Source organism: Balearica regulorum, chromosome 6, assembly GCF_011004875.1.
Source record: "Balearica regulorum gibbericeps isolate bBalReg1 chromosome 6, bBalReg1.pri, whole genome shotgun sequence".
In the NCBI taxonomy this organism is placed as follows: domain Eukaryota; kingdom Metazoa; phylum Chordata; class Aves; order Gruiformes; family Gruidae; genus Balearica; species Balearica regulorum.
In genome coordinates, this window is record NC_046189.1 from 11652152 (window position 1) to 11666653 (window position 14502).

Consider the following 14502-nt stretch of genomic DNA (forward strand, 5'->3'; position numbering starts at 1 on the left):
TGCTACTGTAAAGTGTCTAGAACCAAGAAAAAATGGTCTAAGCAGTGTTTTAGCTAGTTAATTAAAGCGAATGTGAAATAAAATCAAAAGCAGAGCATTACTGTGAGCAGATCTGTTGTGCTTTTTACCTCATTGACTGTGCTTGTTCATGTCTCCAATCATTTACAGTATTCCCTGCATTCAAGATCCCTGTATTTATAAGTGCGTTGTAGTCACAGTAAAACAAATAATTAAGAATCATAAAAATTAAATCACCCCTCGATGTAAAGCTGTGCATCCCAGGAGATCAGCTGCATCTACAGATGCTTCTTTTTCAAGTAATAAAGAAACAGCATCAATGTGCCCATATGCCACTGCAAGCATTAGGGGGGTTCTAGAAAAAACAAAACCAAACCAGTCACAGCTATAAAACAACATACTACTTGCCACTGTTAACTTACAGGAACAGAGAAATCAGGAAGCCCTGCATTTCTCTCCCTTCCTACCCACAAACCTGTTTCTTTCACCAACTCATCTATATAACAACCACGTGAAGACCTTTTGTATGAAATTATTAAGATGTTTAGCAACAAACTACCATGACTGAAATAGAAACAAACTCATTTCTAAGCAGTTTACAGAGCAACATCATTCAAGACAATCTGTTCTCTTAATAAACTACAATTGTCACCTCTAGCGTCACACGAGCTTTACAATACCCAAGCGTGGTGAATGAACGTCCCTGCTAGTTACCAAGATGACAACAACCCAAAGCATTTCTTTTGCAAATGCTGTGCAATTGCTTAAAGGGGATGAAGGGACACAAGGAAACTATTCAAGCCAAAATTTGGACTAACATATCTTCCATTTTTTTCTGTAAGAGATCTTTTCTCCTTCTGTTTTTAGATAAGACTAATACCATTTAAAATTATACATATGGTCAGATATGTTCCAGGCACCCCAAATGAGTTTTTTAAACCATTCACATTTTCGCTTTAAAAATATACATTATTCTCCCTGTCATTTAACGAGAAGTAAATTTTTTGTAGGAACATCTCAGATGCATCTGTCACCTCAAATAAACATTCTGTTCCACTGCATGCCTAAATATACCAAGTAACCCCCAAAATAGCAATGTGTTAGAAAGAAAAAGACTCTCTATAGAAACATCTCGGGCGCTTGTTAGTTTTTATTGAATCTGGCCCTCAGCATCTATGAAGAATTGTTTAAAGTATGAAGCAGAGACTAAGAGTAATGAATAATCCTTTCCACATGGCTTAGATCAACTGAATGTGTACTTTGTAATCTCTGCCAAATTCTATAAGGAGAAGTGCAGGAAATACAGTATTTCAAATAAATGCTTCTTTTGTGAGAAATCTGAGGTGCTATTTGAATCACAGAGCTGAAAAAAAACCAGCACAAAGAAAACTTACTGTCCTTTGGCATCTGTCACGTCAGGGTTGTCTGCAACTTCTAGCAACAACCGTAAACAAGGTGTATGGCCATTAATGACTATAAAAAAAAAAGTATGTTTAATTAAAACATGTTTAATTTCAGATACTTTTCCATTGGAATGCTTACGGATAAGAAATTTCCTTATAAACAATGAAAATATTCCACAGTATAAGAAATCAATATTCTCACAATTTTCATTTAGCTTGTGCCGACAAAATGGTGAGCTGTTTTTTCCCTGACCTCAGTCAGACGAGGATTAGTTCTCTTACATACAAAAATCCCAAATGAGTAAAACAGAAATTGTGATTTTCACTTCTGAAAAGATTTCTACTAAACCAGACAGCATTTCAAAATCCCTCAGACCGAGCAGGCAGACAAGGCTTTCTGCAATCAGATTTGGAATGCAGTAGGAAGTACGTCGGTGAGGCTCGTTAATTTTGTCTGCACTGTACAAGCAAGTTTGTCAGTGCTGCTATGAAAAAAGAAGCAGCTGCAAAGAATGACCAACAATAGAAATGTCATATTCATAATGGCACATAACACCGGAGACTAACATTCCCTTTGGGTTTTTCCATCTTTTCCTTGTTTAACATTATTGGAAGGTACAGCTACGCCTCAAAAACAGGGTTTAGTTTTTAAAATGTAACCCACTGCTGTTGGAAAGCAGCTCCGAGTTACTGACATTGGAAACCCATTTGTGTGTCAGCTGGTTTAAAGGCTTCAGGCTTTCATGGGCTGAAGAGAACAGTATTTTCTTCTTTGAAAAACAAGGATTCCTGTAGTCAGTAGATATAGATTGTGTTCTTACTGCAGCAAGTCATGCATTCGCACTGCCCACGCCCTGTGGGCTGAGGCAAAACCCTTGGACACCACCTATGTCACATCATTCTGGCAAAGAAACGGGCGCACATCATCACATTTAAATCACTCATCCAAAAATAATCTTATTTGCTCTACCCAGAAAAATAAAAGACATTTTTAGTTATTGACCACTAAGTAATGCCATATACATAACAAGTAAACAGTTCTGCAGGGCTGATGAGTCACGGGCTGAGGGAAGGAGAGAAAAAAAAAAAAAAAAAAAGATCTGTTCTTTCTCCCAGCAGGAGGAAGAGAAATCAGAACTTGTTCACCCAGATGTCTGAAAAGGATTTTGGTAAATGAATTTTAGAACAGATACTCCCAGAAACTCTCAGGAGCTGACCCAGCGATTGCTAAGCATTACAGACCCTGCAGGGAACGTCAGTTTTGCCAACAGAGCTACAACACTAACACTAGGGGAACATTGCAATGGATTCCCTAAGCTAGCCAGAGGAAAGACTGGTGGTAATAAAATTATACAGGGAACATATAATTTAGGCTAAGGAAATTCTCCATATTATGAGGTCAGAGGAAGTCTATTCCCTGAGGGGGACAGACAGAAAAAAGAAATACTTCATTAGGTGATTTCTCTACTAAAGTTACAAATCCCTTTACTGAACAGAGCTCTGCAGAATCCTGTAATCCAACCCACCACTTCAGGCCTCCCTAACCCTTGTGTTCAGCAGCTGTGCTTGTGTCATTAGAAGGAATGAAGGCAAATATGTTTAACGGGATGGACACACATGCCTTCTTTCTTTCTTTCCAGTGCACAGTATTGCACTTTTGCATGTGCAAACGTGTACTGTCACTCAAGCAAGAATTCTGTTTGATTTCTCAAAATATGCCAATTTACCTCTTACGCTTGCATTGCAAATAAAAACTGCTGAATGCTGCAGTGGCATCACGCAGAGTTTCCGAGAGGTGGCATCATTCTTTGCTAAAACACTCCTACACAAAATGTATTGTTATGAAACAGCGTAATAAAAAGCATCAGATTGCAAGTGGCTTTTTATAATAGTTGGAGATAGAAGCTTTACTCCCGAGCTAATTTCCACAGAACTCTGCATAGCTCTTGAATGGAAGGTTCTAAACATTGCCTTAATGGATATTTACCCAAAGTGCACTTATCTCACATTTGAAAGCCTCCAAATTCATGACAGTGATAAATTTCCTTTACTAAGAGTTCAAATGTTCATCCTGTCTGTGCAGTAGTTTCCCTTCTGCTTAAGGTACATGTTCTCTTTAGTGTCTCATTCCTGTCTGTAGGATTTTCTTGCCTTTTTTTTTTTTTAATGCACAGATAACTTATTTTGCTTCTCTGCAGATTTAAAGAACATTTTGCTCGTATTCCTGGAATTATTTTTTTTTTAATCTGAGAAGCAAAAAGTATCACAGACCAGAAAAGTCTACAATGAATCTTCCTACTGGTTTTACATGGAAGGCACTCATATTGCAGTGGTGGGGGTGATCAAAAAAAAATTAAAATAGGAACATCCCCCCCAGTCAGAATTTGTACAAAGGTAAGAAATGTGTGCATTAAAATAACACTTTCTATTCAACAGATCTACTCAAATCTATTCAACAGATCTATTCAACAAATTCGTATTTGCTGCTAACAAAAATATGGCTTTGTTACCATTTACTTTTCTCAGTACTGCGGAACCCTTGCAATTCAGCTGTGACAACAAGAAACCTATGTCACTATAAGCAAATTTTTAAGTAAGTGCAAAATCATTGCTATAGTGCTGATGTACCAGGCAAAGTCACACTCGTTCATCATCAAGCAATGTCTGAAGTGACTATAGGAAAGCTCTTGACCAACAGATGGCCAGTTTTGTGGCAGCACTGATCTTGATTTAAATTAAACAAACAGTTTTAACAGGATGAGGATCAGCTGGATTTATTAATTTGTGTTTTTATCAAAAACAACTAACACCCCCTCTCACTGAATTCTGGTATTGAACTTCTGACATGTAAACTCTGGCAGCACATCTCTATATCATTAATTTATTGTGGGGAGTAACGTACTCAGTTCTGATGCAAAATTTAAAAAGGCAGAAAGCATTTTTAGTATGCTCTGAAGATCTATTACGCGCATTTTCTTCAGTACTGCAGACAAAATTGATAATACTCTATTTGACCTTAATGATTCTAGGTTGCACTTCTATGATCACACATAGGAAGAAACTGGTATTAGAGGATGTATATGCATTTTAATCTAAGCAAGATTAAAAGATAAACAGAAAGACAATTAAGTCTGGCGCTGAAAAGAATTGTTACCCAATGAAGTATTAATTTTACTTTCCACTAGAGGTCACTGCTCTGCTGTACTGAGCCCCGCGATGAACAGAGGAACAACGTTCCCTTTGGCATCCTTGTGTATTTATCTGACAGGTACATATTAAATAATAATCTTTAAATAAATGGCAAATTCTACATTTTCCAGTTAATTATACACATTGCATAATTAAGAGTCAACACATGAGGAATGGAGCAAAGTCCCAGCAAGAGCAAGTTCACAAGCTAGCTCAGGAGAAGGATAACGTCCGGAAGAGGGTGAATTTCTGTAGCGTTACCACTGCAAAAGGTTGAAAGTTTTGAACACCAGGATAATTTCATCACCAATAACAGCCTACCTGTATTTTCAACCCTTCCTTCCATATGAGAAGCAGTGAGGCAAGTGTTCTCTCTTCCCCTGATTTTTTGGCTCAGGAACCATTAAGAGAAGGTGTCACAGGGGAAACATCACAAAAAGTAGGTGGTACTAGAGAGGTATGGTAAAGTAGAGGCAAGCAGGTAAGGCCAGAGCAGTAGTGGCATGGAAAAAGATGGGATTCTGTGTGAGAGAGGACTGAACCACAAGAGCAAGGAAATGAAAGATAAAGGGCTAATTGTAGGACCTCAGCAAACAAGCAGGAGTCCTCAGCACACATCAAAATCTCCTTCTTCCATTTAAAAGAAAAGTGCACGTGGATAGTAGGTAGGTAAAGGTAACCGCTTCTGTGTTGTAGGGCTTATACCACAAGCGTAATTTAAGATCACACTCACCTGAGGCATGGAGGGGGGTCCTTTTGGTGACGTTGTCTTTTACAGTGACAGAAGCACCCTGGCTGATGAGAGCTTCCACACACTCTGCATGTCCTTTAAACGCAGCCAGGTCCAAAGCAGTGCGTCCCTTCTCATCCTTAATATCCAGATCCACCAGAGATTGGAGAAGTACCTCCAAGGCTTGATGATGACCATTATAGGCCTAGAAATACGAAATGTATCATGTAAAGAACACAACTCTTGTCTTTCAAAGACTTTCACATAAAACATGAATCAAATCCATCATCATTGTCACTGTCTCCTAAACACAGTAGAAATGACAGTTTTCTTGATTTCATTTCTTGTGACTCTCTCTTCAACTTGAAAGGATTTTCCCAAATTACACTGTAGTGAAGAAACTAAAAGATTCCTAGTGTTTAGGGAAAGAAATTATGATTGTTGATTTCCTCTAACCTTCTAATACAATCCAAGGTGAGGAGTTTCAGGCAATAATTTTCCAATTCACCACAGATGAATCAACAATTCATTTTTCACATTCTACGGTATCTTTCAGGGAAATGTTTGCTTCAAAAACCGGATTCACAAGAGTGATGCTGGTCAGAGGTCACATGGATTATCACCTAACTGGGTGCTAAATTCAACACATCTGCTGGTCTCCAACTAAATGAAAACAATTCTCAAAACAGATTTTTGTGCAAATACAAATGTGGACTTGACCTGCTGTTTATATCTGACGCTTCACAGACTATTCCTGTCAGTAGGATCATTTGGTAGAACAACTACAGTGGATGAGTACATGCACAGCCACATACAGGCAAACAGCACAAACACAGGTGACATTGCAAAAACCCAGTGGATAGCCCCAGAAACTGGAAACATTTCATTCAGTTTTGTAGGGACTGCCCTCCTCCCTTACTGTCAGATTCATAGAGAACATCCTTTTTATTTATACAGGAACATATAATTAGTGTTACCAGAGTTAAAGCAATTAATGAAAACAGAAGAGAAATGCAAAAACATGAAGGAACCAGAGCGCCATGGAATTTCAAGGTTAAGCAGTGGTGGCAGCAGCTTGCCTTTAGTGACCATTGTCAAAAGTTCAAAAGAACAGGACAGTGCAGCGAACAAACAGCTGTTAGACCAAGAAAATTACTTAAAGAAAGCAGAAAGGCAAAGGCGGAAAAAGAAAAGCAAAGGGAGATTAGGGCACAGGGAACCCATATCTCAGAAGACGGCAGGTCAGCATTTTGTTGGCTGCTAGTCCACCCCTTGTTTCTAAATCCTATTTCCATTCTAGGGTAAAACATCTGTAAGCAGAAGCCTTGGCCACTGCACCATATCATCCATTTAGCAGGACTTCATGCTTTTGTGTGTGTTGCCGGCTTTCTGGATCCACGCATGGAGAGAATTGTGTGAACACTGCTAGGCCTGCAGAAGGACGGCCACAGGCACCACAGTATATGGGAGGATTTGAAACAAATGTCAGAGACACTGCTGGATAGCTGCAATTGAACTGTAAAATAGTGATGTTTTATGTTAGTTTTTTAATTTTAAAATGTGAGTTTGAGGTGTCTCAGGTGAATGAACTGCTGTTAAGCAATAGATACAAGAGGGAGAGCCACTGGCAGCATCCTTGCAAGGATTCTGCCCAAGAGGGACCAGAGAGGAAATGAGTTTGCTGTCTGGCCAGCTGCAGGGCAAGCCCCTTCCCAGCACAGGAATTTCTGTTGGTGATAGTGCAGGTTGTAAGTCCTCTTTAAGCTTGGGAGTGACACTCTCCTTCCCGCAGTCTTCCAATTGCAGGAAAAAAGATGGGGAGAAGAGTTCAGTGACAAACTCAGTCTTTTAACCCAACTGTTTTGTCTCTTGTTCCCTCAGGTTAGGCATGGATAATTCAAATGTCAGGTCAGAGCTGTTCTAGCTGACTGGGAAACAGAGATACGATCATTACAGAACTAAAACTTGCCTCTATTTTTGAGTAAGCAAGTTGCTTCCCTTTCAAGAGGAGGGTAGCTTCACAGTGAGGTTGGATATTCAGTGAAGAGCCAGTCCATGAAAGACGTATGAGGAGAGGCTGAGAGAGCTGAGACTGTTCAGGTTCAAAAAGAAAATGCTCAGTGGGGTCTTGCCAATGTGTATAAACACCTGATGGGGGAGCAAAGATGACAGAGCCAGACTCTTTTCAGGGGTGCACAGTGACAAGACAAGAGGCAAGGGGCCCAAATTTAAACATGGCAAATTCCATTTAATGCAAGAAAAAAAAAATTTTACTGTGAGGGTGGTCAGGCATTGGCATAGATTGGCTAGAGAGGCTTTGAACTCCCCATGCTTGGAGATAATCAACACACGATGGGTGATGGCCCTGAGAAAATCTGCTCTAGTTGACTCTGCTTTGAGCACAGAGGTGGGACTAGCTGATCTCCAGAGGTCCATGCCTATCTCAACTATTCTGTGATTCTGCACAAGAAAACTGGGAAGTGGGATCATGAATTCTGAGTTCTTGGGAAAGGGGAACTGTTGTGGTCTATGAGGCCTCATGTGCTGGATCCCCTTTTGTCAGCACAGTGTCTGTGGCATGCTCCCAGGGCGCTGCTGGGTTTAAGAATGCTTTCCCACACCTTGCTGTGTACCAGACAGTTTTTTGCACTCTGCACATCTCCAGGAGATGAGATCTGAGTATCCCATGCCATGATCAAAGCCATAGGCTTAAGCTCCAGCCCCAAATTTATAGACTAGTTATGAATAAAAGTTGTGATTTTCCATTTAATTTCACATCAGTGTCTGTGTCATCTTCTTACTTGAGTGTTAGAGTCAATAAGAACCAAGAGCTTAATGCCAAAAACTTAATTAACAATTCCAGCCCAGAATGTGCTTTTGCTACATCTAGGCCTACGCCACTTCCCAGCTTTTTCAAAACAAGTCTATGATTAAACCTGCTTCAAAGACAGAGATTAAGGAATTCTTCTAGGAGATAATGATCAAACACTTTACACATCTCATACTTACAGCTAAATGCAAAGGACTTTTTGTAGCTGCAGAATCAGATTCCTCAAACATATTGTTGGTTTTTTCAAGAAGCTGGGGGGGGGGAAAAAAGAAAAAAAAGACAGTCTTAAAACATCTTTGGATGAGACAGGATAAGTTCTCATGGACTATAAATCAGCAAAGATATATTTTGTCCTCAGATGTGTGCAGTGAGTATTGAAGGACTGTGAGGAATAAATACTTCACAACCTTTTCTGTAAAGTATTTTCAAGTTTTTTCCCACAGGGTAAAGTTATAGAACTAGCTTAAAAGCTTGTCATGAACATCCTTACCCTGATTAATTAGTTTCCCTGAAATCACAGGGCCTGCTTGGGTGAGAAAGGAGCCCTCAAAAGGAAGGATTTGCAGAGTAGAGCCCTCAGTAAGTTTACACTGGAAAAAGCGCGGTTTCACAATTACACAGATAATGCATACGCAAGCCATGTCTGATACAGCATTGTGGATAATTCTGACACATAATTAGCACTGTGAATTAGTATAACTGAGCTGTGAGTCATTCATTTTTATAAATTCTCAAGGTAGAACCTACTTCTATAGTGACAGTTTTCTGAAACACAACACATCTTTGAACTCTTACAAACATCTAATAACAAACATCACACTTTTATATGATCCTCTTGATTTCAAGGGATCCCAAAGCATTTTAAGGCATTTCTGTCCATCTCACACAGTTTTTTTAATTTTTTTTTAAATTATTTGTTTGCTTTGGATTTTTTTGACAGAGTAAGGAATTAATGAAAGGACTGAAAAGAGAAAAAGAAGATTTTGTGACAATCTGGACAATTCTAGAGTATGACAACATGGAAGACTCTCCAAAGAGACTGGTGAAAGCCTATGCTAGGCTTGCCTATGCTCCAAGATGATGGCATATTCTAAACTCTGATGTATGCCTGAACTTTTGGTGTAACAAATTAGTCTCTAATACAGCTATATCAACGATCATTTTATCCAAAAATCAAACTGGAATACAAGCTAGCATTAATAATGCATAAGGTGTTACAAACCTCTTACTAAACAAGGATACTAATCTGAATCTGATGGAAAAGCTAGAAAATTAAGCAGTAATTTTGTTTATTTGTATATTTTGTGCCTAGTAAAATGTCAGGACTGGGAAAGAAATGTCAGTTGATACAAATGCCACTCATAAGCAAGTGGGGGTGTGTATGAACAAGTAGTACAGATTTGAACACTTCCCTGTAGCTAAGGGGGGGAAAAAAAAAAATCAAGTCTCTTACCAGTTTTTCAGTAGGTTTGGGGCAGAGTTAGGAAACACATTTGGTCTTACCATGTGGAACCACCTCCAGTTTAAAATATTGTTCTTCTCTTACATAAGATAGCTATAAAGAGGAGGAAGCAGTAACTAGCTCTGAATACATTCTAATTTTCCCTAGTGAGTAAACAAACTAAAAAAATCCCACTGAAAAAACCCAAGCACTAAGCCTGTTCCTCCGCCTGCCTAACACTGGCCTTTACTCTGAGTCCATAAGGCCAGCACAGCAGACTAATTTAATAATTTTTAATTACATTTATCAGTATCTGTTGAAATTCCAGGATCAAAATCTTAACAAAGAAATACTTCCCTTAACCTGTCAGACGGCTCCAAAAGTCTCTTGGAATAAGGCAGATAATTGCCTTTTGAGTACATCAAAAAAACGACGCAGAAAACTGACAAAATTAAGGCTCTAAAGGAACAAATTGTGGGATTGGAGAGCCCCTCACAAAAGGCATCTCCATGGCTTAGAGTTAAAGCAGCTTAGGCTGACGCAGACTAGGCTTAATGAGCTTATTACTCGTAAGGCTGAATGTCTCCATCATAAAGTCAGGCATAAACAAGAATTTGATGGCAAACTTGGTAGCTCTCAGATACATAGCCATACAGTGCAAGAAGAGAAATTATAAAGGAGAGCAAGCATAGGAAGATTAAAGAACAGCACTATCAATTTTTTAGTATGCCTTGTCAAGCACTGCTTTATAACAATTAAACCTAAGTCATCTGAGAGGTAAACAGCATACACAAAGAGACAAAAAGTACCAGGTCCAAGTTACCAAGCAATTCTCCAGTTTCACCAGTTTCTATGGCTCTAAGAATGCATTTATAGTAAATTACATATACTTGTTAGAAGAACACACAAAATAGTGTGTCCTTGAGGGGCTCTAGCTCCATAATACTTCCATCTTAGAGTATACTTGTGAGAAGCTACCCACAGTTGCATCTGTTTTTAAAAAGGTGAATTTAGCACTCAAAACCATTTGCGCTGACAGCAATGGAAGCTTAAATCCACACACCCCGCAGAGCAATCTAAGTATATCTGCTGTGCTGCGACGCATACCTGCCTGCTAGAAGCTGGCCAGTGCATTTCAGTGAAGACAGACAAATAAGCATGAATTACCAACAATTTATGGTTACTGGTGGCTGACTGGAGAACGTCCCAGCATATCTCATTTCTAGTTTCTTGTGCCATGGAAATCATGTCTTTTAGCTGATTACATTTCTGTATATTGATTATCCACAGACTTTAAGCAGATGTCAGAATTGTGCAGAGACACTGCAAGTGAAATTGGTGGGTGCTGTTCTCTCTGGTTAGGTTACAACCTTTTAAAAGGTAAGAACACCCTTACTTCTACTTCTGCCTCTTGGAAATTCCCATCATGACCACTTCACTTCCCATAACAGCACTATTTAATACTGTACATAATTATTTTGTAAAATCTTCTTCACACTCAGAAACAGGAACTTGAATGCTTTGGGAGTGAGATGCAGACAAAGTAAGATGAACCATGTCAATTATTCAGTTCTATTGTTACAAACTAATAGCGCTACAAGGCTGCTATTATAAACTCTCTTCTCTCCCCCAGCTCTGTATGATGATTAATAACATTTACAGTTCTCATAATTTTATTTTATTTGTACGGTAAGGGTATTTACACACATAAGAGGCTTTACTGCTTGATTTTATTCTGTGGTTATAATAAAGCAGAATATAGTATAATATATATGTAATGTAATGTAATATGGCAGAATATGGTATGGGGGATTTTCTCCCCTCCGTTCTTTGGGGGGGAATCAGATGTGCCAGTTAATGAGTCAGAGTAGTTCTTGCAATTGTCCTTATAGACTGTAATATATTCTAAAATTCAGCTCTGGGTAAAAGAAAAAAAAAAAAGCTTCATGGAGCATCTCAGTAATTTAAAGTTACCATTAGGCAGAAAAGGAGATAATACTTTCATTATGCATAAAAGGATTAAGCTACACTTTTAAAAGGAAGATGTCAGAAGCAACTTCAAACTGTAGACACTGTAATGATGGGTGCTATCTCAGCTCCTGAAGGAGAACAGAACGTGTAATTCTGTATAAGCCATCATGCACCCACACCTCCAGGCACAGCCTTTATGTGCACTGCTGGTAGTCATGTCAAAGGTTTGATCTAACCACCACTGACGTGACAGTGACTTTTCTTTGAGAGTTTTACTATTTTAGCGAGTAAGGCAACTTCTACATTCCAACAGGCATAGTTTCAGCACTGTTACTGAACTTCTTCAGTTTGGTGCTATTAATACTAATCATAAAACAGCTAAACATTAGATTACATGTGTATAATCTATAAATGGCCTTTAGTCTGAAGAGTTATTAAGCAAACAGCATTCAGAAATTTTCACACATGTGAAGAGCTGATCAAAAGGCAATTAAGACAAAAGATATAGTTGAACATTGCTCTTCTGCAATAATTACATAGCAATGTAGCTTATCACTTACAAGGTCATTTCAGAAGTGGCAATTAGTAACAATTTTTCATGTCACTTTCAGAATTGAATAAAAATATATCAGCTAGGATGTCACTTGGAATCTCACCTTTCCTGATTAATTGCAATAGACAATTGTCTGTACTAGGAGAAAACGTACCAGCAGCAGCTTCTTTTAAATAAAGGCTTTTCCAGCAAGTAGCAAGCACAAGATTGAAGACTGCCATCAGTTGTTACAGATGAGATAGAAAAGAGTAATAGAATTAACCCCTGTACTACTTTATACCAGGGAAGCACATTTTTAAATCTCAGAATTATTCTTGATTGAATAATTCAAAGGTGAAGTGGTACAAACATATCCTCAGGGAGGACAAGCAATCCTATAAGCTCTCTCTCCATATTTGTAAACACAAATGATCAAATTATTTAAATTTGATCAGGTTAAAACCAATACACATCCTAACCCAGTGTCTGATATCTTTTCCTAAAATCAGGCTTTAAAAATCAGATTAATAAGTGTTTACATGAACTTCACTCACATGAGTAGATTATGGGCGAAGTTAAAATAACATAAGCGAGAAGTTGGTGCGCAAGAGCTTAGGTAGACTGAGTCTGAAGAAATTTGGCAGTAGTTCCATGCAACTCTTCCAGTACAAAGTTTGAACATCCAATACCCTTACCAGAACAGTCACCGCCATGCAAACAGGACACTTACCTGGCATATAAGAGACCAATGTTCAAGTCTTTAAATATATCTAAATCTCAAAATTCAAGCAGACCTCCAGGCCACTGGCTGTTCTCACCTGGGACACTAATCTTCTGTTGGAGCTCTTCCACTTCATACAAAATTGTTTCATAGTAAGCCGTATGAGTGCCATACTCAGTGGGTTATACAGGAGATTCTCGCCCAATGAGTATTTATTTATACAAGCAGGACGGCTCCAAACGAGAGCAAGAGATCCTACACAGTACCACCCAGTATAATATGTGGGTCACTTCCTGGGAGGTAGAAGTCCAATTTCTTTGTCAGTCAGGGAAGAGATTTGAACCTGGAATGTTCACACTCGAATCACGTATATCACACTTGTTTCTGGCCAGAAATTCTACCTCAGAGGTTCTGTAAAGCCTCATACTTTGGTTTAAGGACCTTCTTACCCAGTGAAAGTTTTGCAAAATTTCATACACTTGTGTAAAAGGCATAGGAAGACTTTTATTTAGAAAAATTATTATCTTTAAAAAATTTCCGCTTTAGCTAGAAAATTTGAGCACTGGTGAAATAGAGTGACAGTGAATTTTAAAAATGTGAATTTCGATGGCATTTTTGCTACTCTCCTCTCATTTGTGCCTCTACTGTGAAATGCACACAAGTGCTTTTTAAATTCAGGCTCACTTGAAGACATGTCATTTACATTTCTTCTCTGAACCACTTTGAAATTGGCCACAAACTTCCAGAAAACAGACAAGTGTTGGTTCTGTTTCACATTACCAAATGCAAAGTTACTTTAACATCCAGAAAAGTGTCATGCCAGTCAGGTACGTGCACTTGACTCACAGCTCCTAAGACTGACTGAGGAAAAGCAACAGGCTTTCTCTCTAGCAAAGCTTGATCCTGTAAGCAACAGCAAGAAGGAAATCCAACGGAAACGAAAGCAGCACGCATGCAGTGGCTTGAAGTACATGGCATGCTAGTTAAGAGTTGTGATTCTTCATCTTCAGGCTTTATCAGAGTGAATACAAGGATTTGCATAATACTTTAAGAAGTTTAAATAAAAATGAAAATACACAACATGCAATCATTTTTCATTTACTCACTATATCCAATGGAGTTTTGCTTCCAATCTAATTAAAAATGTCAATTAGAATAATTAAAGACATAGAATATTCAAGTATAATAGTTATCTGCAAGTGTTTCTTGTTTTGTTTTTCCTGTAGAATAAACTGCATTGCAAGCGCTGCACGAACAGAATCATAAAGCAAGACTCGATCATGTGCGTACCCATCCCTACGCTGCCCACATAGGGATGAAATACCCCTGAAACAATGAGGCTACTGCCTGCTGTAAGCCAGCCACTGCGAACAGGTAACAGTTGCATCACTTGGGGAAAGAGGAAAATAATGTTCAATGAGAATGTTTAAGATCAATCTACTCAATTGACAAAATACAGATATACAGATACAAAATACACACTGTGGGAGACTTTGCCTAATGAAGTTAGGCTGCTTTATAAGCCGACAAATACCAACAAACCTGTGATAGTTTCTTTTTGAAAGTCTGTGCATGCAGGCAAACATCTTGCCTGGTATAAATAAACCTGATTACACCCCCAACATCCCAGCGCCCACAGCTCTTTCTGAGCTATACAGTCTAATGCA

General features: G+C 38.7%; 1 protein-coding gene across 10 annotated transcripts in view; it reads right to left on the reverse strand.

Moving 5' to 3' along the window:
- The window catches only part of ANKRD44 (ankyrin repeat domain 44), a 158558-nt gene that overhangs the window by 14613 nt on the left and 129443 nt on the right, over positions 1–14502 (reverse strand). For 5 of the 10 annotated variants that reach the window (XM_075756240.1, XM_075756238.1, XM_075756235.1 and 2 more), the window contains 5 exons: positions 13942–13968; positions 8350–8421; positions 5344–5545; positions 1413–1491; positions 256–373 (listed from right to left, as the gene is read on the reverse strand). In XM_075756240.1, the coding sequence (XP_075612355.1) occupies positions 256–373; positions 1413–1491; positions 5344–5545; positions 8350–8421; positions 13942–13968 (498 nt within the window). The remainder of the gene's footprint in view (positions 1–255; positions 374–1412; positions 1492–5343; positions 5546–8349; positions 8422–13941; positions 13969–14502) is intronic. The other 5 variants (XM_075756242.1, XM_075756239.1, XM_010298806.2 and 2 more) reach the window with 1 other exon arrangement.